The 22,827-nt window shown below is 44.8% G+C and overlaps 1 protein-coding gene across 2 annotated transcripts in view; it reads right to left on the bottom strand.

Moving 5' to 3' along the window:
* The window catches only part of LOC119967531 (tudor domain-containing protein 6-like), a 33,921-nt gene extending 20,315 nt beyond the window's left edge, over nt 1–13,606 (bottom strand). The window contains exons 1-2 of one of the 2 annotated variants that reach the window (XM_038800206.1): nt 6,887–13,606; nt 195–284 (exon numbers count right to left, since the gene is read on the bottom strand). In XM_038800206.1, the coding sequence (XP_038656134.1) occupies nt 195–284; nt 6,887–13,478 (6,682 nt within the window). In that variant the 5' untranslated portion in view covers nt 13,479–13,606. The remainder of the gene's footprint in view (nt 1–194; nt 285–6,886) is intronic. The other variant, XM_038800205.1, reaches the window with a different exon arrangement.
* Between the last annotated feature and the right edge of the window lie 9,221 nt (nt 13,607–22,827).

Here is a 22,827-nt window from a genome sequence, read left to right as displayed (position 1 = left end):
TGAGGGCTCCTAACACATCATGCATGGACTGAAGATCATAAAAGAACAAAATCAATTTAGACACCAAATAGGAAATAAAAATGATGCTACTCTTAAAAGGCCTCAAGAAAAGTAACTTTTGGAATGTAAATCAGTAGATTAAGTTTATTTCCATAATTTTGTTGAGGATGCAAAGAATAACATTAACAATATACCTTTATTCATAACACCACTACGAGTTGTAGCACATGGAAGAATTTTATTTTCATCTTCTTCCGGGCAGATATTCAACGCAGGACTTGTAACTATGGATAAAGCAAGTGAAAAAAATTACAATAGTGTGACTGAAGTATTATGCAGATTAAAAATTTAAATGGACTACAGAATAATTAATCTACAGTGCAAAGTGCTAACGTACCAGAATGCTACCAACCTATATCGGTTAGAATTAAATTGAGCTAGGGATTCTCAGGTTAATAATTCATTGTCCAGAACTTTCTTTTTCAAAAACATGGACAGCTGCTAGATGAAAAAGCATACTGGAAGCAACCATGGCTAACTTTTAAGCTAGGTTGAAGAATTGCTCTTTAAGTACAGCAGGAAGCAAGTGTCAGAAACAGTAATGACCACAAATGTACAAGAACTGCCTGGTTGGTTATGTGAAGCTAGTGGACCTTAGTCAAAATGAGCAAATCATCGTGGGAAGAAATTGATAAAGAAAACAGTTTCAAGCAATAACTTTATACTTGGGAGACCCATAAAACAGTTGCAGCCAACTTGGTGGCCGGAACTTGTCGCTGGAAGGATTTACTAGTCCTGCCAGCAGCGCACCCTCAGCACAGGCCCCCAGGGGCGAGGGGTGCATTCAACAGGAAACCCCATTGACAATGGCATATCAGAAACGCAGCAGGTTGCGTGGCAAATCCCACCCAATATTTTTGTTGCAACAATACTGAAGTTTTGAGTTATTAGACACAGAATTTACAGTGCAGGAGGCCATTCGGCCCATCGAGTCTGCACTGGCTCTTGGAACGAGCACCCTACTTAAGCCCACACCATCACCCAGTCTCCGTAACACAGTCACCCCATCTAACCCAAGGGCCAATCCACCTAACCTGCACATCTTTATTCTTTCACTAATGAATCAAACATCTTGAAAAACGCTACTGTGTGTAATAACAGGCCTTGGAGAAATACAATATCATCCTGATCTTGGGAACTGAATTTTTTCTGGAGTCTATATCTAACAGGCTCAATGTGAAATCAATGGATAGACGATATATTTCATGGAAACTTGCCTGATATATTTTCAACGTCTATCCTCAGAGAAAACAGGTTAACTACCAAACTTGTTCTATTAAAGTCCCGGCTAGGATTCAAGTTTCATAGCACTGCACTGGATTCAATTTGAACTGTTTTTTAGAGCAAGCAATGAGATGGATTAAGAGTCTGCCCTGTCCACTCTGCACATCAGCATTATAAATCTAAGGATGGGATTTCCTAAAACAATTATAAGTGCTCCTTCCTGGAGTCCCAGTCTCTGTAGGGGCATGCCAATTGGAATTAAATTGTACAGAAGTCAGTGGAGGGTTAAGGCGTATTATCTTTTTCCATCGGTACAATTGACTGAGGTATTGTTTTAATTCACTTGGCAACACTTTTTAATTTAAATCTAATGAACGTGGGTTTGAGTAGGGTGATCATGGCTCGGCACAACATTGAGGGCCGAAGGGCCTGTTCTGTGCTGTTCTATGTTCTAAAAGGGGGGGTGGGGGAACCACCTAGAGTACAAGGGAAGTAGGGCAGAGGAACCCAAAGGGATCTAGGGAAAGAAAAACGCTGGGATATGGCCACTGCCAAAAACAACAGGGTAAACCTAGGTGGTCTCAATACGCCCCTAGTATGTTTTAATACCATGGGGCAACATGTGATAGTTAAAACAGTACAGTTGTGGTAACTGACTTTTGGGAGCCCAATGCTAATATACCTCATCTGTTAATATTCCCCATATATTCATATCTTCTTCCCCTTTTTTTCTGGCAATGGTACAAATGAATGTAAAACAGATTCTTGTTTATTGTAAACAGGTTTATTTGAAATCACGAGCTTTCGGAGCGCTGCTCTTTCATCAAGTGAAGTCAGATAAAGGAGCAGCGCTCCAAAAGCTTGTGATTTCAAACAAACCTGTTGGGCTTTAACCTGGTGTTGAGACTTCTTACTGTGCCCAACCCAGTCCAGCACCAGCATCTCCACATCATCACTTCTTGAACAGAGGGGCATGTTTGCTACTTTCCAGCAAATTTTGGAAAATTAACACTAACACATCTGTAAACACACTTTGATGAAATCTGTCAGGACCTGGAGATCAGCTCACAACTCAAATTTGCTCATTACTCTTTCCTCATGCTTATAATTTCACCAAGCTCCTCAATCCCTTCCGCCTCCTCATTTACAATTATTACACAAATGTTTTTTATCTGGAAGACAGAAGCAAATTTTTGTCTGTAATTTCCTTATTATCTATTATTAACTCTCCTTTGTCACTCTCGAGGGACAACACCAACTTTACTTGCTCTACTTACTCTCCCTTTTTAAACACCTTAGAAACTTAGTATTGTTTTCTACACTTATAGGTAGCTTCCTCGCATACTCCAACTTCTTTCTCCTGACTAACATTTTTAGTCATTCTCATTGTATTCCGACCATCTGACCTACCATTCATCTTGGTGCAGTTATATGCTTTTTCAAGTTTGATACTTTCCTTAACTTAAGAACATAAGAACTAGGAGCAGGAGTAGGCCATCTGGCCCCTCGAGCCTGCTCCGCCATTCAATTAGATCATGGCTGATCTTTTGTGGACTCAGCTCCACTTTCCGGCCCGAACACCATAACCCTTAATCCCTTTATTCTTCAAAAAACTATCTATCTTTACCTTAAAAACATGTAATGAAGGAGCCTCAACTGCTTCACTGGGCAAGGAATTCCATAGATTCACAACCCTTTGGGTGAAGAAGTTCTTCCTAAACTCAGTCCTAAATCTACTTCCCCTTATTTTGAGGCTATGCCCCCTAGTTCTGCTGTCACCCGCCAGTGGAAACAACCTGCCCGCATCTATCCTATCTATTCCCTTCATAATTTTAAATGTTTCTATAAGATCCCCCCTCATCCTTCTATATTCCAACGAGTACAGTCCCAGTCTACTCAACCTCTCCTCATAATCCAACCCCTTCAGCTCTGGGATTAACCTAGTGAATCTCCTCTGCACACCCTCCAGCGCCAGTACGTCCTTTCTCAAGTAAGGAGACCAAAACTGAACACAATACTCCAGGTGTGGCCGCACCAACACCTTATACAATTGCAACATAACCTCCCTAGTCTTAAACTCCATCCCTCTAGCAATGAAGGACAAAATTCCATTTGCCTTCTTAATCACCTGTTGCACTTGTAAACCAACCTTCTGTGACTCATGCACTAGCACACCCAAGTCTCTCTGAACAGCGGCATGCTTTAATATTTTATCGTTTAAATAATAATCCCGTTTGCTGTTATTCCTACCAAAATGGATAACCTCACATTTGTCAACATTGTATTCCATCTGCCAGAGTCGAGCCCATTCACTTAACCTGTCCAAATCCCTCTGCAGACTTCCAGTATCCTCTGCACTTTTCGCTTTACCACTCATCTTAGTGTCATCTGCAAACTTGGACACATTGCCCTTGGTCCCCAACTCCAAATCATCAATGTAAATTGTGAACAATTGTGGGCCCAACACGGATCCCTGAGGGACACCACTAGCTACTGATTGCCAACCAGAGAAACACCCATTTATCCCAACTCTTTGCTTTCTATTAATTAACCAATCCTCTATCCATGCTACTACTTTACCCTTAATGCCATGCATCTTTATCTTATGCAGCAACCTTTTGTGTGGCACCTTGTCAAAGGCTTTCTGGAAATCCAGATATACCACATCCATCGGCTCCCCGTTATCTACTGCACTGGTAATGTCCTCAAAAAATTCCACTAAATTAGTTAGGCATGACCTGCCTTTTACGAACCCATGCTGCGTCTGCCCAATGGGACAATCTCTATCCAGATGCCTCGCAATTTCTTCCTTGATGATAGATTCCAGCATCTTCCCTATTACCGAAGTTAAACTCTTTCGTTAACAGCGGCACAGTGGTGAGTGCTGCCTCACGGCACTGTGGACTCGGGTTCGATCCCGGCCCCAGATCACTGTTCGTGTGGTGCTTGCACATTCACCCCGTGACTACGTGGGTCTAACCCCCACAACCCAAAGATGTGCAGCGAAGGTGGATTGGCCATGCTAAATTGTCCCTTAATTGGAAAGGAAAATAATTGGATACTCCAAAAAAAAAAATTTATTTTTTTTAAAATGACTTTATTAAAATTAAATTGCCCCTTAAATTGGAACAAAAAGTGAATTGAGTACTTTAAAATTCTTTGGATAACCACAGATGATGGATCCGCTGCTTAAGAATTTTCTTTATAGCATGAATATATTATTTTGAGTAATCAGAAATATGCAGCTCCAGAGTCCCAGCTTCAATCATTGTCTGTGCAGAGTCTGCACAGATTTCCTCCGGGTGCTCCCGGACTGGAAAAAGTGAAGATTTATCTTATTTCTAGTGCAAATTTGAGCGAATGGGCTGCTGGGCTCTTGTTGATGGGAGTTTTTATAATCACGAAGTAAATGAAGATCTTTAATTGCTTCGCCTATAAAACTGTATAGGAAATACATTCTAGTAAAGATATAGTGATGCTTTATGGGTTGATTTTATTTGTTTCCTAAACATTGTTGCCATCAGTAATTTATGTATCTTATTGCTTCGGTCTATTTTTTGTAATAAAAAGATCTGAATATTAGTTTTAGCCCAAATGTGGTGCTCCAACAGTGTGAAATGCACCACTTTTCAGAGTAACAGAGAGCATTCTTTGTGGTTTCTGGTGAGATGTTCAATTATTAAAATATAATTGTTACTCTCTCACTCCTGGCACAGAGAAGAGCAGATTTCTTTTCAATGGACAATCTGCCTCTGGTCCCAATTTTTCAGCCTTTAGATTAAGTCGCTATCCATCAGGTATATTTGCTAATGTTGAATTCTTCACTCCCATGCTTTATCAATTAATTTCCAAAAAAGAATGGTTTACCTTCAGATTAATAAATACCTGTTCCTAATGCAAACTCGTAAATTACTAGGAGTTCGTACACAGCATGATAGCACAGTTGTTTCACAGCTCCAGTGTCCCAGGTTCGATTCCTGGCTTCGGTAACTGTCTGTGGGGAGTCTGCACTTTCTCCCCATGGAGCATGGGTTCCCAACGGGTGCTCCAGTTTCCTCCCATAGTCCAAAGATGTGCAGGTTAGGTGGATCAGCCATGCTAAATTGCCCTTAGTGTCCAAAAGGGTCAGGCTGGGTTACAGGTTTGGGCTTAAGTGGGGTGCTATTTCCAAGGCTCAGTGCAGACTCGATGGGCTGAATGGCCTCTTTCTGCACTGTAAATTCTATGAAATATCGCCTTAAAACCTGCCACTGCTTCCATATTAATTTGTCTGTCCTCTGGCTGGTATTCCAGTTCACTTCAGCTAGCTCAGCTTTCATGCCCACAGTATCCCTTATTGAAGTTTAAAATACATGTCTCAGACCCACTCGTCTCCCTTTCAAAATGGATGTAAAGTTAATTTATATAGTGGTCGTATTATTCCAGGGTTTTCTTAACAGATGATATTCACAAATGTCATCAGCTACTAGTAAAATGATTGATCAAAATTTGCACTGCACTTGCATGATGGCTAAATAAAAGGAAAAAGAGGAATAAGAATCAGGAAAGAAGGAATTGGAAATAAAGAATGGCGGGAGAGAGTAAGATAAAGAAAAAAGGCAGATAAATTGAGTAAAGTAAAAGGGCTTCAATCAACAAAGTGAAGACAATTTCAAAGATCAGTATGGATTCAAAATGAATTTACCAACAGTAATTCAAATGTACAAGGACAGATAGCTGAAGATCTTTTAGATTAGAAAGGGTGGAGAGGAAGAGCACTGAAGAAAGAAGCAAAAGGGACAAAATGGTGTTATGAAAACTTAACAATAATGGCTGAAGTAGAGTCTAACTAGATATCAGCAAGATTATTGACAAATCTTGTTCGAATATTTTTGAAGGCCCACGAGATGCTAAATTACAGGCTACAATAAGTAACATAGGATTAGACAACACACATGGCAAAAGCAGATTGAAGCAGTCAATGCATGAGATTAAAAAAAAATTAGATTAACTATTTCACCCATCATGTTTTTCACCTGAAACTTGGGGAGTGTGCTCCAATTAGAACTATTCAACAGCTGTATAATCTCACGTTTAGACCATTCTGTAACCTGGCAAATACAGCAGAAGAAACAGGCCGTGCAAACATTTTCCTCCCACATACTAAATGCAAACTCATGAGAACATTCAGGAATCAGTCTTCAAGAGCAGTGCAACTAATGCGTTGCACAGATCAAATGACAATCAAATTACAAACTATACAAAGAAGCTTTTAACCCTTTGACGTCATCAGAGTTGTATGTTGTAGGCCCCTTTTAATATTTTCAAAGTTACCAGCTACAGTTATAAATTGGTGGGGGCGAATTTCAACTTTGAAGCCAAAACATTTCAACACCGTCAAAATTGAATAGTCCAATTCCCTTATATTTACCAACAAAATATATTTTTTGCATATCGCAGTTTACATATAGTAAAAGCAACAGAACGTAGAACTTGAAAACCAACATCAAGTTGGTAAGTCATATTACTTTGCAATCAAGTCTGACTTAATTTCAGAAGTCAAGATTCTAAAATCTATGTAAGCTTAGCATGGGTATAATTTTAACACAAGGTTCTTACCCACCTGTCTCAAACTGTTCCTCTGTTTCACTGCTGTTCACCTGGGCTTCTGAGAAGTTTTGCTCTTCATAGTAGTCATCATCCTCGTCATGGGAGATGAGAATACGGGTCAAGGAATCATCACCATCACCAATCTCCTCTGTAAAAGGCTGATCCTGTTGGCATTTAAAAATCTCTTCATACAAATCAATAGTTTGCACAGAGCTCTGTAAAAATTCACTTGTTTTCATTGACCCTTGAACTTCTTTGTGACCTCCATCTTCGATCTGGTCACTTAAAGAGTATTGATCCATACAAGTCTGTGTTGTAAAAATTCCTTCATCTGAGCCTGAAGACACAGCATCTTCAAAACTGTCAACCACAACAGTGTCTTCAGTGGAAATTGAAGACAATGCAGCAGATTCAAGGGTCTTCGAAGTAATTAGTATATGTACTTCATTATCTATAACATCCATTACTGGAGACTGTTGAATACTCGGAAGGTTAATCGTGCTTTCTGTATTTTCTTCTAATCCAATTATAGCTGGACTTTTAAGACGCATCCATTCCTCATTATGCAATTTACACGAAGTGACAATGTTTTCTGTATTCGGTATTTCAGAACAAGTTGTTATGTTTAATGTTAAAGCCTGCGTCAATAGTTCATCTTCTAGATTTAAACCATCAGGGCTAGACATTACAGGAGTTAACTGATCAGTACTTAATGAATTTTTAATCGATATCTCACTGCTTTCATCATATTTATCAGAATGCGGATTCCAAAAGTTTCTCACTATATCATTGATTATACCATCAACATACTCAATTTGGACATGCAATAAAGATGGTAAACTGCTGTTTTTACATTCATCTTTTACTACAGTAACTTTTAATAACTGATCTGAAAGATTAAGGAGAGCATCCACAGCACCATCTTTCCAAGAACCATTAGCTAAATCATATCCTGAAAGGCAACATGGAAAAGACTGTGTAGGAATCTTCAGTAACTCTTTGGGCATCTTTTTAACTTGTTGTATTCCAACATCATCTTCATTCCCATAGTCAACATATTGAAGAGAAAGTATGCCTCCATGCACTTTTTTCACTTCAGCTCTGTACCACTGCCCATCTTCACAATATTTACAAATACAACTGTCACCAACTGAAATGTCAGATAATAATTCCCTGTTGGTAACGCCAAGTACTCCAACTTCTTGCATTCTTTTGGATAGCATTTGAACTTCTGGGGACGAATACTGACACCAGAAATAACAAGGACTTTCTGCTGCAGTGATGTACCCTTCAATGGTCTGTCCCACTAAAGGAAGTTTCTTGATGTATCGTCCATAACTGGGTGTATCAGATACACATACATTCAGCTTTTCAATGATGAATCCTGAAGCAATTAGTCTGTTTCTCACGTTATCCAAACAGTCATGTACAGCTATTTCCAGTACATTATCCTCAGAAATATCAATTATTTTTACAGTTACGGCTTGGTATAAAACCAAAGTTTTAAAGAGCTCAATAGCTTCATTAGACCAGCTATTTCCATCAATTGGAAACAAGCCATGCAACTTACATTCATAAGTTAATGCAAATGCGGGAGTTACGTCTTTTATATCTATGCTGTTTACCTCTTCCTTGATGTCTTCCCTCAAAAGATGTACCACAACAATTCCATCAGAAATATTTTGCACAATTTCACATGTAGCCCAGTTATTATGGGCTTTTCTTTTCGCCATACACAGATTGCCAGCTTTGGGATTCAAATCTACTTTCGACTGTAAATCAAGTGATTCAATAAAAATGCCATCACTTGTAGTTTTAAACTGACACCAAAACTGCTGAGGAGACTTTACTGCAAAGACATATGCATTGAACTTTGAAGCAGGTCTTATATCAATTACAGGATATTCAGTTGATTGGTGAGAATATTGAATGCCACTTCTAAAAGCAAAGTTATTAAATAAATCGGCAATTGATCCCTGGTCATCATAAAGATGAACCTCCCACAGTTGTCCACGCTGTTGCATAAATTCACACGTTATTCTGGTTTTATTTGTTCTCTTTATGAATTTAGATAGCGCTTCCTCACTGCTTTCTCTGAAAATGGAATCCTGAAATCCTGCAAGAAAGCATGGTACGCTAAGGCGTTGGACTTTTAAGAAATCTTTAGAAAGAGCAAAAACTTTTGACGCATCCACTGTTGCAGTATTACCATAATCTATATATTCCACAGAAGCCAAATTGTCACAAATTTGAGTTACAACAGCTCTGTACCGAGAACCATCTTCAGGAAATTCTGCACAGACAACATCACCTATCTCAAAGCTTCCAACTTTTCTGTCATTTGTATTACATGCATTCAATTTTTCTTCCATCATAGTTACGTTATCTTCATTTTGAAGAAGCTGAACAAAAAAGTGTGATGGGTTTATAACATGTGAAACAGATACAACACTTTTAAATCCACCATTCAATGTCATCAGAGGGAGGTCTGTTAGCTTAGGCCACGGTGTAGCTAAGTTCACTTTTTTTCCATTAGGGCTTTCAACCCAATTGTCATCCAATTTATGATCTACAATTACCATACTGGATTTTAAATCTGAAGGTTCTTTTGTATTCTTTGTACATATTTTGTTGTGAACAAATTTCTTCAGCCCAGCCTCTTCGGTCTGTGAAATAAACTCTGTTCTATTCTTCCACCTATCCGGTTTGCAAGTAGATACAGTTATCTTCTCAGCTTCACGATTATCACCTTGGTCCTCAGCTATACGCCTTTTGAGAGGCAATGGCTCGTGTTCACTCTTTGCCATATAAGGGGTGCACGATTTCTCATTTTTGTTTTTTTGTCTTCCCGCACTTCCATTTGTTTTTGTTTCACTGGTATTCTGCAAGCATAGCTGTTCTTTAATCTTCGCATTTATTTGCATGTTCCCATCATATAGTTCAACAATCAGCTTTCCATCAGTCTCTTTTGCTACAACTACAGCTTTTAAAGGCTTATCCATAACAGCTTTTTTAAACCAGATAATAATGTCCAGGGATAAGTCAACTGGTATATCAGACAATCCACATTTAATTGCTTGCATAGGTAGAAATTTAACATCTTTTGCACTGTTGGGTATTGGAAGTAAATCATCTTTATCAATATCTAATTTATTGCCATAGTCCACAAAAGAGACCCGAATTCGATCTTGTATGGGCCACGCCAAAGCACGGTACCATCGGTTATCGGTATATTTTGCAAGACAGATGGGATCTACACCCTGTGAAAAAGTGTAGCCCTGCATCTTAGAAGACAGTTTATTAACCTTGTCTGCAAGTTTATCTAGAATACCCAAGTTTCTCCCAAGCAGACAGTAGAATTTTGTTGGGCTTGCAACATGGCTCACATACATCTCTTCTTCACTACCAATTTTCACATCATGAGTCGAATAGTAATAGGTATAAAGGCTTACTGATGGGGAAAGGATACTAGGTGATCCTACAAATTTGGCTAATCCTCGCTCGATAAGTAACTGGCAAGCACTCTGAAAGGGGGTATTCAAATCCACAACATTACACAGACCTTTGCCTTCCACAACAGTTAATGCGTACACTGTGCATTTTAGTTCCATATATAAACTTAAGGCATTGTCAATAAATTCCTGGAATGCAGCAATTGAATCTTCATTCCACATAAATGGGTCAGGACCCATGGGCTGAATTATGTTATAAAGACTGCACCTAAATGCCTGACCTTTGAAAAGAAGAAACTCTGGTTTTATTAGACGCAGGTCACTCATGGGCACTCTCTCTCTATTTCCATAATCGATGTACAATACATCCACCTCCGTCACAGTCACTTTTCCAAGGATCAATGCTCTGTACCACTTTCCATCTTCGGAGTACCTTACAATACACGCAGATTGACCAGGCTGAAAATTATCTTCATGCATATTATAATATTCCTGTATTTTACTCATTAGTATCTTCAATTCATGTGTATTTTTAGTCATTTGACACCAAAAATCACCAGGTTCATCAATGTAAGAAACTTGTACATCCACTGTGCTTCCCACTTTAAGATATTCTTGCTTATATGGAGACTCCGTAATTACAGATTCCAGCATTTCTGTTTTATCATTACCTTCAAATTCTCCCTGACTAGAAAACAACGTGGTCAGAGAATCAATTAAGCCCACTGTTGGAGTGCCGCAGTACTCTGTAAATGGTTTATTTTTTTCAGGAGTCACTGGCCTTTGCTCCAGGTTGTCTTTTTTGCTTCTGCCATAGGTGTGAACAATTTCTTCAGATGAATGTGAAATATGTAAATTGCCCAATAAATCCAAATTTTTTGAATTGAAATTTGAGACTTTAAATTCTTTGCGATCAGCATAACCTGCCAGCAAGATCAACTTATTCACACTGGGTTCTCCTTCATCTTCCACGTCTAGCAGTTCGATCAAGTATTTGTCCATCTCCTTCTCTAAAACATGAACAACAAGATGTTTTTCAAAAACTGCCTTTTCAAAATAGGTAACAGCATCTCTATTCCAAGTCCCTTCTTTTGGGGCAAGGTCAGCAAGGGAGCACTTCACTGCTAAGGCAGGTAATTTTCTATACTCTGGAAGTAATGCCTTTACATCATGCCAGTCCACGACTTCCATGTTTCCATAATCAATGAAAAACACCCTGAAGTGGCCATCAAGAATCTCAGTAATAACAGCTCTATAAAATAAGTTGTCAGCCTTGAATTTAGCACAGCATAACAACCCGGGTTCGGGTTTCTTTACTAATCCTTCGTTTCGACTCAAGCTTCCATATTTTTTGGCAATGCTGTTCATGAGTTTTTCAAATTCGCTAGCCGTCTCCATAGTTCGGATCCAAAACTCTGAAGGATCTTTCACAAATTCAACGAGGACATCATAAAATGCATTCAATTTCAGATTTGCGTTCTTCAGCAGTGAGATGCGATCTTTGGGTTTGGCGGCGAGCGCTTCGGTCCGCCGGTCCCCGATCAGGTAGTCGCCGCCGCACTGAAGCGCTTTGAGCTTCTGCCCATCCGCCCTCAGTCGGACCTCCTCGCTGTAACCCGACATCAGGCTCTCGGCCTGGGCGCTGAAAGCCGAGTTGACGGTGCAGCCGTCCTCCTGGTACAGGGTCACGTAGTAGACGTTCTCCACCGAGTTGTAGAACTCCACCTTGGCCTGCAGCACCCGGCGCAGGATCAGCGACTTGAGCAGCTCAACGTGGCGCGCCGACCAGCCGCGGCCGTAGTCGGAGGCGTCGCGCAGTGCGAAGGGGTAGGTGACGACGGGCATCTTGAAGTAGCCGGGGCTGAGCTTGCGGACGACGCGGGCCGGCACCACCTCGCGATCGCCGTAATCGACGTAGAAGACCTCGAGCACGCCGTCGGCCAGCGTCTGTTGGATGAGCGCGCGGTACCAGCGGCCGTCGGCGCTCTTGGCGGCGCAGGGCGAGCCGAGCCTGCGCGGAGCCTCGGCCGCGCGGCTGTTGTCATAGTAACGGTGCATGCTGTCGTGCAGCCGCTCGAGCTCCGGGCAGTGGCACCGCAGTTGGCAGAAGAAGCGATCCGGGTAGCGCACGTGGGTGACCCGCACCGTCACCGTCTCGTCCACCTGCAGCAGCGGGTAGAAGTAGTTGAGGCTGTAGCCCGCCTCGCTGGGCGGGGGTGGCGGCAAGCCCAGGCTGGAGGCCGCTTCGCCCCCAACCAGTGGCGCAGGGGCCCGCTCCTTCCTGAAGGAGGCGCCGCAGGCGGCGGCGGCGGCGCCGCAGGGCCGGGAGGTGGCCATCTCCACCATGAGCCGGAAGGCGCCCCGGTCGATAGCCCTGGCCAGGCCCAGCTCGCACAGCTGCCGCGACACCCGGGCTACCTCCACCAACACCAGGCGGTTGGGCAGCACGGCCTCCACCAGCGTCTCCAGGGTGCGCCCCTGCAGGGCGCGGAAGAAGGAGATGGCCGCCGGCGCCCAGGAGGCCGCGCCGCCCCGCGGCTTGCCACCTTCCTCACCGTCCTCCGGCGCCTTCTCTTGCTCCACGTCCTCCCGCTCGTCCTCCTCCTCGGCGGCGTTGCTGTTGCCGCAGGCGGCTCCGGGCGCCGGCACCAGGTTGGCCAAGATGCAGCAGACCACCTCGGGCGGCAGGTGGAAAAAGTCCTTCTTACCTCGGTCCAGGCTGCGGGCTCGGACCGGCAGCGCCCGCCCTTCGTCCAGGGTGAAGACGGTGTAGTCGTCGCCGACGCGGCTCAGCACCCGGGCCCGGTGCCACTCGCCGCCCATGTCCACCAGACATCGCTCGTTGGTCTCCAGGGGAGGGGCCGGCACGCTGCACCCAGCTCCGCCGCCGACCAGCCGGGCCGCCTTGGCCCAGCTCTGTATGTCGCTGTGCAGCCTCTGGTACTCGGGTTGCCTTTCCCGCTGTTGGAAGCGGCCCCACAGCCTGACCAGCACGGAGCCGGGCCGGGGAGGGTCCACCCGGGTCACCCGGAAAGCGAGGCAGACGCCCGTGGGCGGCAGCCCGGCGGTGGAGCACATGGGGACGCGACCGCGATGCACGGCTCCTTCAGCCGTCTCCTTCCAGTGTTTCTCTTCACAAACAGGCAGCTCCATTCACGAGCCGGGGGCCGTTAGTGTTTGAATTCGATTGGAATCCCCCATCATGGCGGCCACAATCCAGCTGCTCTTTCAAAAGTGGCGACAGAACACGTTTCCGTTAGCCCCGCCCCTCGCTTTATGCGGCCCTCGCTGCGCATGCGCCGGATGGCTCAGCTCACATGGACGGGTTTGCGTGAAATGGAGGGGGAGTTTAACCGATTTTATTCAAAACTAGCATTTAATTTTCGCTGCTGTTATATATTCTATTTTTTGGAAAATTATTACTAATTAACTGTGGGTTGGTCAATCGTTTATGAAGACCAGCTGGAGGACGCGTAGATTATAGCAACTACCCCCTCTCCTCCCTGCAGTTGGGCTGCGCCCGGTTTCTGATGACATCACGTGTTCTGGTTCCGCACATGCGCCGCAGAGTATAAACCCTGTCGCGAGATCTGTGACGTTGCAGTGTTTTATGACGTATCATGACGTTACAGTAAAAGAATACCGCGGTTATTTAATTTTTGCATGAAGGTGCCATTTTTTCGCCTTTTATTTTTTTACTCTTAAACAGGTTTGACTGCCGCACATTGGTGCAAATTGACACTCATGTGAAGATAACATTGGAGCAGTATTGGATAAATCTCACATCCAATGACAATATGCTGCTAAGCCCTGAATTGTTTCCTCGTCTCACCTGTCATTTAAACGTGTCCATGTAAAGCAGGTGAATGGTCCCTTTATTACTTTCACAAGTGGAATTTTTACTGACTGGCTGAAAGGTTTCCCTCCGTAGGCAGTGCACCCATAGCGCCATCAAAAATGCAGGAAAAGGAAAGCACACAATTCTATACGTGTATGATTTCTAAGTAATTAGCCAGGGGAATCTAAATATTTTTATGATCCTGTATTTCCACAAATGAGTAATAAGATTAAATTAAAAACATATATCTTCCCAAGATTGGTATGTCTACTGGCTGCCAGACCCAGCAAAAAAAGTCAAAAACCTGACTAAGAATTGGAGGGGACCTGCGGTGCAGCAACAATTGTGAAAATGGCAGAGGGGGAAGGGGTCGGCACCAGTGGGAAAGGCCCAGATGGAGCAGTTGATGGCCTTCATCAAGATGAATTTCGATAGCAGAGGAAGGAGATGCATGGGGACAGTTCGAAGGGCATTAAGGGAGCAGTAGCAACTCTGCGAGAGTCAATGGACCGAGTGGAGAAGTGCCTTGAGGCATAAGGGGTGAAGATACGAGAGATTGGAACAGCGGTGTCTGACCAGACCATGACCTGACCAGACCATGATGTCCCTCGACACAGAGATGGGGGTTCTGTGGGACTTATGCAAGTAGCTAAGAGCGAAGGTGGAGGAGCAAGGAAACAAGTGCAGGAAGCAGAACCTATGGATTGTGGAGCTGCCAGAATGTATCTGTTTGTATGGAGGCATTTGCGTGGGGTAGCCTCCCCCCTGCCATCTGTAATTTTTTTTGGGAGGGAGTGGATTGTGATTTTGGTTGTTCCTTGTCTACCATGGGGGGAGGGGGATGCAGGGGGCCTTCAAGTGGGGCTGCCACACTGACAAGTAATGCTGGTGAATGGAGGCGAGCTGGGGGAGGAGGCCGAGAGAGGTGGCCAGGTGGCAGGGAAATGGGGGCAATTGCAATGTGGCAGAGTTGGAGACTGAGCGTGGTCATGGACGAAGAGGGTGCCCGATTTAGGGTGGTATTAGAGGATGCAGAGCCGGAGGGGGATGATGGCGTAGATTGAGGGTACTGGAGTATAAGCTCCAATAAGAATTGTAACGTGGAACACCTAAGGCCAGCTAAGAGGTCCCAGGTTGTTGTGCACTGGAGGAATATGAAGGGGGTGATGATCTTATGAGAGACGCCCCTCCAAGTGAAGGACCAGGTTAGGTTGAGGAAGGGATAGGTGGGACAGGTATTCCATTTGAGATTTGACTCAAAGTTGTAGGGAGTGGCCATTTTATTGAACAAATGAACGGGGTTTGTGGGGACCAAGGAAGCATGGGACCCGGGGGAAGGTATGTGATAGTAAGTGGGGTGCTGGGGGGGAACGCCAGTGGTGCTAGTTAATGTGTAAGTGCTGAATTAGGATGTAGGATTTGTGATGGTGTTGCTGGGAGCAATCCTGGATCTGGATATGCAGCAATTCATTATGGGGTGAGATTTTAATTGCATGATGGAACCGAGGGTCGAGCCCCAAGTCAATGGGGAGATTAAGGACGGTGATGGAGCTGGGAGGGTTTATGGAGTGGATGGGAATGGTTGAGCCATGGAGATTTACGAATCCGGGGGGAGTGGGGTGGTGGAGGGAGTACTCCTCACACGTGTAAAAGGTGTACTGGAGAATTGATTTCTTCGTGGTGAGCCAGGCAGTGTTCTTGGGGGTGGTAGCGCGGAGAATACAGAAATTGTGCTATCTAATCACACGCCACATTTGCTGGACGTGAGGCTCAATGAGGGGCAGCTGCAGAGGCCGGGATGGAGGTTGGATTCGGGTTTGCTGAGGGTTCTGTGAAAAAGTGGCGTCGCTGATTGGGTAGTATGTGGAAATTAATTGGAAAGGGAGGTGTTTGCGGTCACATTCTGGGAGGCGTTGAACGCAGTGGTCCGGGTCAGCTTATCTCGCTCAAGGCACAGGAGGAGGAAGGAGAATGGCCAAGATAGTTGAGATGGACAGGAGATACGCGGCCGCCCCCACCAAAGAGTTGTTGGCGGAGAGGAAGAGGTTGCAGGGGCAGTTTGATAGGTTGACGATGGGGAAGACAGTGGGGCAGTTAAGGAGGCGGGGGGGTTCAACATGAATATGGAGAGAAGGCAAGCCATATATTAGCCCATATGCTGAGGAGGCAGGCTGCATCCAGGGAAATTTTAAAGCTAAGAACGGAGAGGGGGAGTTAGTGTCAGAGCCGGGGGAGATAAATGTGGTGTCTGGGGGCACTATGGGAAGCTATGTGAGGTAGAACCAGTTGGAGAGGAAGAGAACATGGGGCGGTTCCTGTTTTGGAGTTTCCAAGGCTGGAGGAAGAAAGGAGGCAGGCATTGGAAGAGCTGAGGGAGGTGATTGATAGCATTAGGAGGCTGAAGTAGGGGAAGGCTCCAGGCTGGATGGCTTTCTGGCGGAGTTCTGTAAGCGTTTGCAACGGAGTTGGCACCGCATTTGTTGAGGATGTTTAGTGAGGCATTGAAGAAGGGGCAGCTGCCAGAGACACTGACGCAGGGATCGATCACGCTAATCCCAAGGAAGGGCAGGATCCATTGGAATGTGAGTCATACAGGCCATTTCCGTTACTGAAGACTGAAGGTGCTGGCTAAGTTGGTGGCAGGTAAGGATGGAGGGATGTGTGCCAGGGGTGGTGGCAGAGTACCAAATGGGTTTTGTAAAGTACAGGCAGCTCTCTCGTAATTTCAGGAGGCTGTTAAATGTAGTAATTACCCTGTCGGTGGGGCAGGTGCCAGAGGTTATTGTCTCTGTGGATGCAGAGAAGGTTTTTGACCAGGTAGAATGGAGGTATCTTTTTGAAATCTTGGGTAGGTTTAGGTTTGGCCTGAAGTTTGTGACGTGGGTTCACTTATTATATGTAGCTCCGGTGATGTGTAGTTACGAATGGGATGGGTTCACAGAGTTTTGGACTGCACAGAGGTATGAGACAGGCGTGTCCGTTGTTTGCACTAGCGATTGAGTCCTTAGGGGGTCAGTGGAGTGGCAGGGGATTGTGAGGGGGAGTAGGGAGCACCAGGTGTTGCTGCACGTGGGCGATCAATTGTTGTTTGTGTCGGGCCCGCTGGACAGTATGGGTAGGATCATGGGAATGTTGGCAAGGTTTGGGGCCTTCTCTGGGTATAAGTTGAAAGCAGGGAAGAGCGAGGTGTTTCCGGTGAATATGGCGGGCGGAAGGCCAATTTTGGGATGTTGCCATTTAAGGTAGCTGGGGAAAGTTTCAAGTATTTGAAGTTTCAGGTGACGAGGGAATGGACTACAATGCAGAAGTGGAATTTGACAAAGTTGGTGGAGGTGATTAGGCGGGATTTTAAGAGATGGGACATGCTACGTGGCAGAGAGCGAACATAGAGAAGGTGAGACAATGGTGTGAGGGGGAGGGGCAGAGTGGGTTAAGATGGAGCATGAGCCCTGTCGGGGATCCAGTTTGAAAGCCATGTGACAGCTCTGCTACCGTTAGCTCCGGGGAAGTATACGGGGAGCCCTGTGGTACATTTGGCGATCAAGGTGTGGAACCAGCTGAGGAGGCACTTTAAGTTGGAGGGGATGTCGGTGTTGATGCCACTGTGTGGGAACCGTAGGTTTAAGCCGGGGGGAGATTTAGGGGAAGTGGAGGAAGGCGGATGGACTGGGTGAGGGACTTGTACTCAGAAGGACAGTTTGAGGGATTGGGCAAGTTGAGGGAGAGGTTTGAGTTGCCGAGGGGGAGTGAATTTAGATACATGCAGGTGCGGGACTTCGATAGAAAGGAGTGGAGAAAGCTTCCTGGGTTGCCAGGGTGCCACCCTATTGGAGCAATTGCGACTCCTGGACGAGTTGGGAGAGGGAAGGGTTGGGGATATATATGGGTGGTTGGGGGAGCGGGGCGGGGAGTATGGTGCAAGTGATGATGATCAAGTAGGATATGGGGTTGGGGTGAAATAGACGGGGGTTTGTGGTGTTTGACGATGCGCAGGGTGAACTCAACCTCTTCTTGTGCGCAGATGAGTTTGATCCAGTTCAAGGTAGTGCATAGGGTGCATATGACTCGGGCAAGGAGTTCTTTCAAGGAGTGGCCGTCGATTTCGAGAAGTGTGGGCAAGGGCCGGCGAATCATGCGCACATTTTATAGGGTTGTGAGAAGCTGGAGAGATACTGGGAAGCGGTGTTTGGGATGTTGTCCAAAATTGTGGGGCTGGAGGTCAGGCCGAACCCAATGGTGGCGATATTTGAGGTATCAGAAAAGCCGGATTGATGGAAGGGCAATGTTGTGGCTTTCGCCTCTCTAATTGGCCAACAAAGTATCCTGTTGAATTGGAGGTCAGATAGGCCTCGGGGGAGGTGGCCTGGCTGGAGGACCTGTATGACTTTCTTTGGTCGGAAAAGATCAAATTTGAATTGAGGGTGTCGGAGGAGGGCTGAGACACGGTGGGAGCTGTTTGTGACAATGTTTGAGGAACTTTTTATCGCAGGGGATGTGGAAGGGAGAAGGTAGGGAATAAAAAGGGGTAACAATTGTACAATATGTTATTGCTAGGTTGTTGAGTATTGTTGTGTATGTTACTGTTCTTTTTACACATGTTTGTAATAAAATACATTAAAAAAGGAAGTACAAATATACAAACCGAGATAGTAGTCATTAATTAACTTTATATTAACAATTGTAAGAGTTTTTTTTGGAACAGTGGTAGCATCCCTACCTCTGGACCAGAAGCTCTGCTTCAGGACTTGATGACCATGGAAAATTGCCCATTATGGGGCCAGAGAGGTTGATTTTCAGCTTGCAAATCCTTCCAATACATATTATGACAGGTGTGAGAAAGTTTCCTGGCCTGCCATACTGCAGTACTATGCCAAGCATAATCAGACCAATCCAATTGAAGTCCATGGTAGTCAACATCCCTTTAGGGCCTGGTACCTGAAGGAGGGATATTAAAAATCATGTGATTTGTCCGCATGCAGGAAAATGTGAAGTTGTGCACTTTGGTAGAAGAATATGGGAGCTTACATTATTTAAATAGAGAAAGACTGCAGAAAACCACAGCACAGGGATTTGGGGGTCCTCATGCATAAAATCACAAAAACGTTTGCCTGCAAGTTCAGCAGGTAATTGGGAAGGCAAATGAAATGTTGGCCTTTATTCCAAAGGGAATTCAGTACAAGGCACAAGTTAAACCACACCTGAAACACTGTGAACAGTTTTGGCCCCTTATCTAAGGAAAGATATACTGGCATTGAGGTAGTCCAGAGAAGGTCCATGATCCCATGTATGGAGAGATTTTCTTATGAGAAGTTGGCTAGATTGGGTCTGTACTCATTGGAGTTTGAAAGAATGAGAGACAATCTTATTGAGACATATAGGATTCTCAGGGAGCTTGACAGGGTAGATACAGAAAGGTTGTTTCCCCTTGTGGGAGAGTCTCGGAACAGAGGGCACAATCTCAGAGTAAGGGGTGGCCCATTTAAGACAGAGATAAGGAGGATTCTTTCTCTTTCAGAGGATAGTGAATCTGAGGTATTCTTTACCGCAGAGATGTAGAGACAGGTTCATTAGGTATATGCAAGGCTAAGATCGCCAGATTTTTATTTAGTAAAGGAATCAAAGGTTATGGGGATAAGGCGGGAAAGTAGAGTTGAGGATTATCATATCATATCAGATCAGTCATGAGCTCATTGATTGGGAAGCAGATGTGATGGGTCGAATGGCCTACTTCTGTTCCAACGTTTAATGATCTTATTTGATAAAGGTCTGTGCTTTAGGTCTGTGGAGAGTTAAACAATGAATACCTAAACTTAACAAACAATATTTTTTAATATAGGGCAGTAATTTCTAAATTATATTCAAAAAAAAATTTTCAAATATTTTTATTCTCCTTTTCACATTTTCTCCCAAATTTAAACCCACCAACAATAAACAATAATCAGTAAAAAAAATCTGTCAATCCCCATATCAATAACAACGATCCCATCCTCCCACCAGACCCCAAATATTAGCCCGCATGTTCACATAAACAAATGACAAAAAGGAATCAGGAATCACCCATAGTCACCATTAACACACACCACCCCCTCACCCCAACCCTCCCACCCACCTCCCAACTAATGTTCAATGTTATCCAGTTCTTGAAAGTGCATAATGAATAATGCCCATGAATTGTAGAACCCCTCCATCCTTCCCCTCAGTTCAAAGTTAACCTTCTCAAGAGTCAAGAATTCCAACACGCCCCCCCCCCCCCCGGCCACCAGGATCTGCCTTTGGCCGATCAACGAGGCGAAGGCTGCAACATCTGCCTCCGCACCCGTTTCCAACCACGGCTGGTCTGACGCCCCGAATATGGCCTCCCAAGGGCCCGGGTCCAGTTTCACGTGCACCACTTTAGATTACCCTAAAAACCTCCTTCCAATAATCCTCCAGCTTTGGACAGGACGAAAACATATGAACGTAATTTGCGTTCATGCAAATGTTCATACACATCTTCTACCCGTTCAAAGAATCGGCTAATCCTCGCCCTCGTGAGGTGTGCTCTGTATATCACCTTCAGCTGTATCAGCCCCAACCTCCAGCATGAGGTGGAGGTGTTCACTCTCCGGAGCACTTCACACCAGAACCCCACCTCCATATCCTCTCCCAACTCTTCCTCCCACTTTGCTTTGATCCCTTTCAGTGGTGCCTTCTCCTCTTCCAAAATAGCTTCCTAAACCACCGACACTTTCTCCTTCTCCAGTCCCTGTCGTCGGCACCTCCTCTAGCAATGTGGAGACCAGCTCCACCGGGAAGCTCTGTATCTCCTTTCTGGCAAAATCTCTTTAAAGGAACCCCAGCATGGGTTACAAGCTCCCAAATAAGTTTGGATTCCTGAGCCTATAGCAGTCACAGAAATGGAAAGGCTGTGCGATCCCATTCTCCACACATGTCCTCCCCACTCTTACTTGGAGTTCCTACTGAGGGACTGAACTGAGTTCATGTTTCACAAGGATAGGAGGGAGAGGGCAGCCTCTCCAAACAATCCAGAGTAGTTGGATGAGGGAAAAATGTCAGTATTAGGAGTGTGGTCCTTAGATAATGGAGACTGCACCAACAGAATCTAGGACCTCAGGAAGGTATGATGTGTGATTTTGTCTTAGCAGCCTCCTGTCTCATGAGCTAATGGTTTTTGCCATGGTGGTCAATTATGTGTTATGTGTTGCCTGGTGTCACTTAGGAGCCCCATTCTGCTGCTGTTGCTTCAGAGGAAGACAGTGGATTAGGAAGATGCATTGGCCTCTGATTTTTTTCCAGGCCTTCTTCTTGGACAGCTGAGCCCTTTTAGTTTCTGGTCACCTCTTCCAATCTCCTTGCAAGTAGACAATCTCCAGAGGTCATGGCTATCGCCAACTGTCCCCTAGTTGTCATAACTATTTACATATCTCACTTCCAAGTGTCCTTGTACCAGAGGTATCAATGCCCAGCAGTTCGTGACCCAGTGGCAAATTCACCATACATATACCTTGGATATATGGCTGTCAACCATTCAATGGACATGGCCAAGCCAGCACAGAGGTACGTGGTTTACTAATGGGTGCATGCTGATGCAATTATCAATCTACAGCACCTCCGGGTTGGTGACCTTGTCCTGCCAAGAGATGTGGAAGATGTGGATACAGTACAGTGAAGTTGGAAAATCCTGCCTAATATATAATGTTCAGAGGTCACCACTGTAAAGGAGTCCACTGAGGTTTGGTAGACTCACAGTTTGATGTTCTCAGTCAGGTCGCTGTTCCACACACTCTTACTCAACTTGGACATACCAATTGCAGATTTTGTTATGCATGCTTTGATTTCAGCATCAAGGGACACATTGCTAGTGATTGTGGAGCCTAGATTTATGAAGCTATCAACAACCTTCAATGTTGCATTCTTAATGCTGATAGATGGCGGTGTGGTAACATCCTGGACATTAGTCTTCCTGATGCTGATGGTTAAAATAAACACTCCACAGCAGCGAGAAATTACGTCCATTTGACGCTGAAGGGGTTCCTTAGTATAGAATGGTAGTGTGACATTGTTAGTGTAAAGCAATTCTCTGATCAGAACTTGGTACATTTTGTCTTGCATCTCAGCGGGCAAGACTGAGTAGCTTGCCATCAGTTCTGGCATGTATGGGAACACCCTCTATAGATGATCTGAAAGCATATGGCAGCGGAAAAGAGAAAATATGCCAAAGGGTGTCAATATCAAAACCTCACTGTGCTCTCAAAGGGTTCCAATGTTGTACCATCATAGCTGACCTTATTCATCATATTGTCATGGAAAGACAAGATCACATTGAGCAGTTTCTGAGGACAGCCAATTTTCTCCAGCAGCTTAAATAGACTAGCTGTGCTCACACAGCCGAATGCCTTGATGAGCACAATGTTCACAGTTGCTACACAGCTCCAGGATCCCAGGTTCGATTCCCGGCTTGTGTCACTGTCTGTGCGGAGTCTGCACGTTCTCCCCGCGTGTGTGTAGGTTTCCTCCGGGTGCTCCGGTTTCCTCCCACAATCCAAAGATGTGCAGGTTAGGTGGAGTGGCCATGCTAAATTGCCCTTAGTGTCCAAAATTGCCCTTAGTGTTGGGTGGGGCTACTCGGTTATGGGGTAATGTGGAGGTGTGCGGTTGGGTAGG

This window comes from Scyliorhinus canicula, chromosome 6 (assembly GCF_902713615.1).
Source record: "Scyliorhinus canicula chromosome 6, sScyCan1.1, whole genome shotgun sequence".
NCBI lineage: Eukaryota > Metazoa > Chordata > Chondrichthyes > Carcharhiniformes > Scyliorhinidae > Scyliorhinus > Scyliorhinus canicula.
This window is presented reverse-complemented; position numbering and strand designations above follow the sequence as displayed.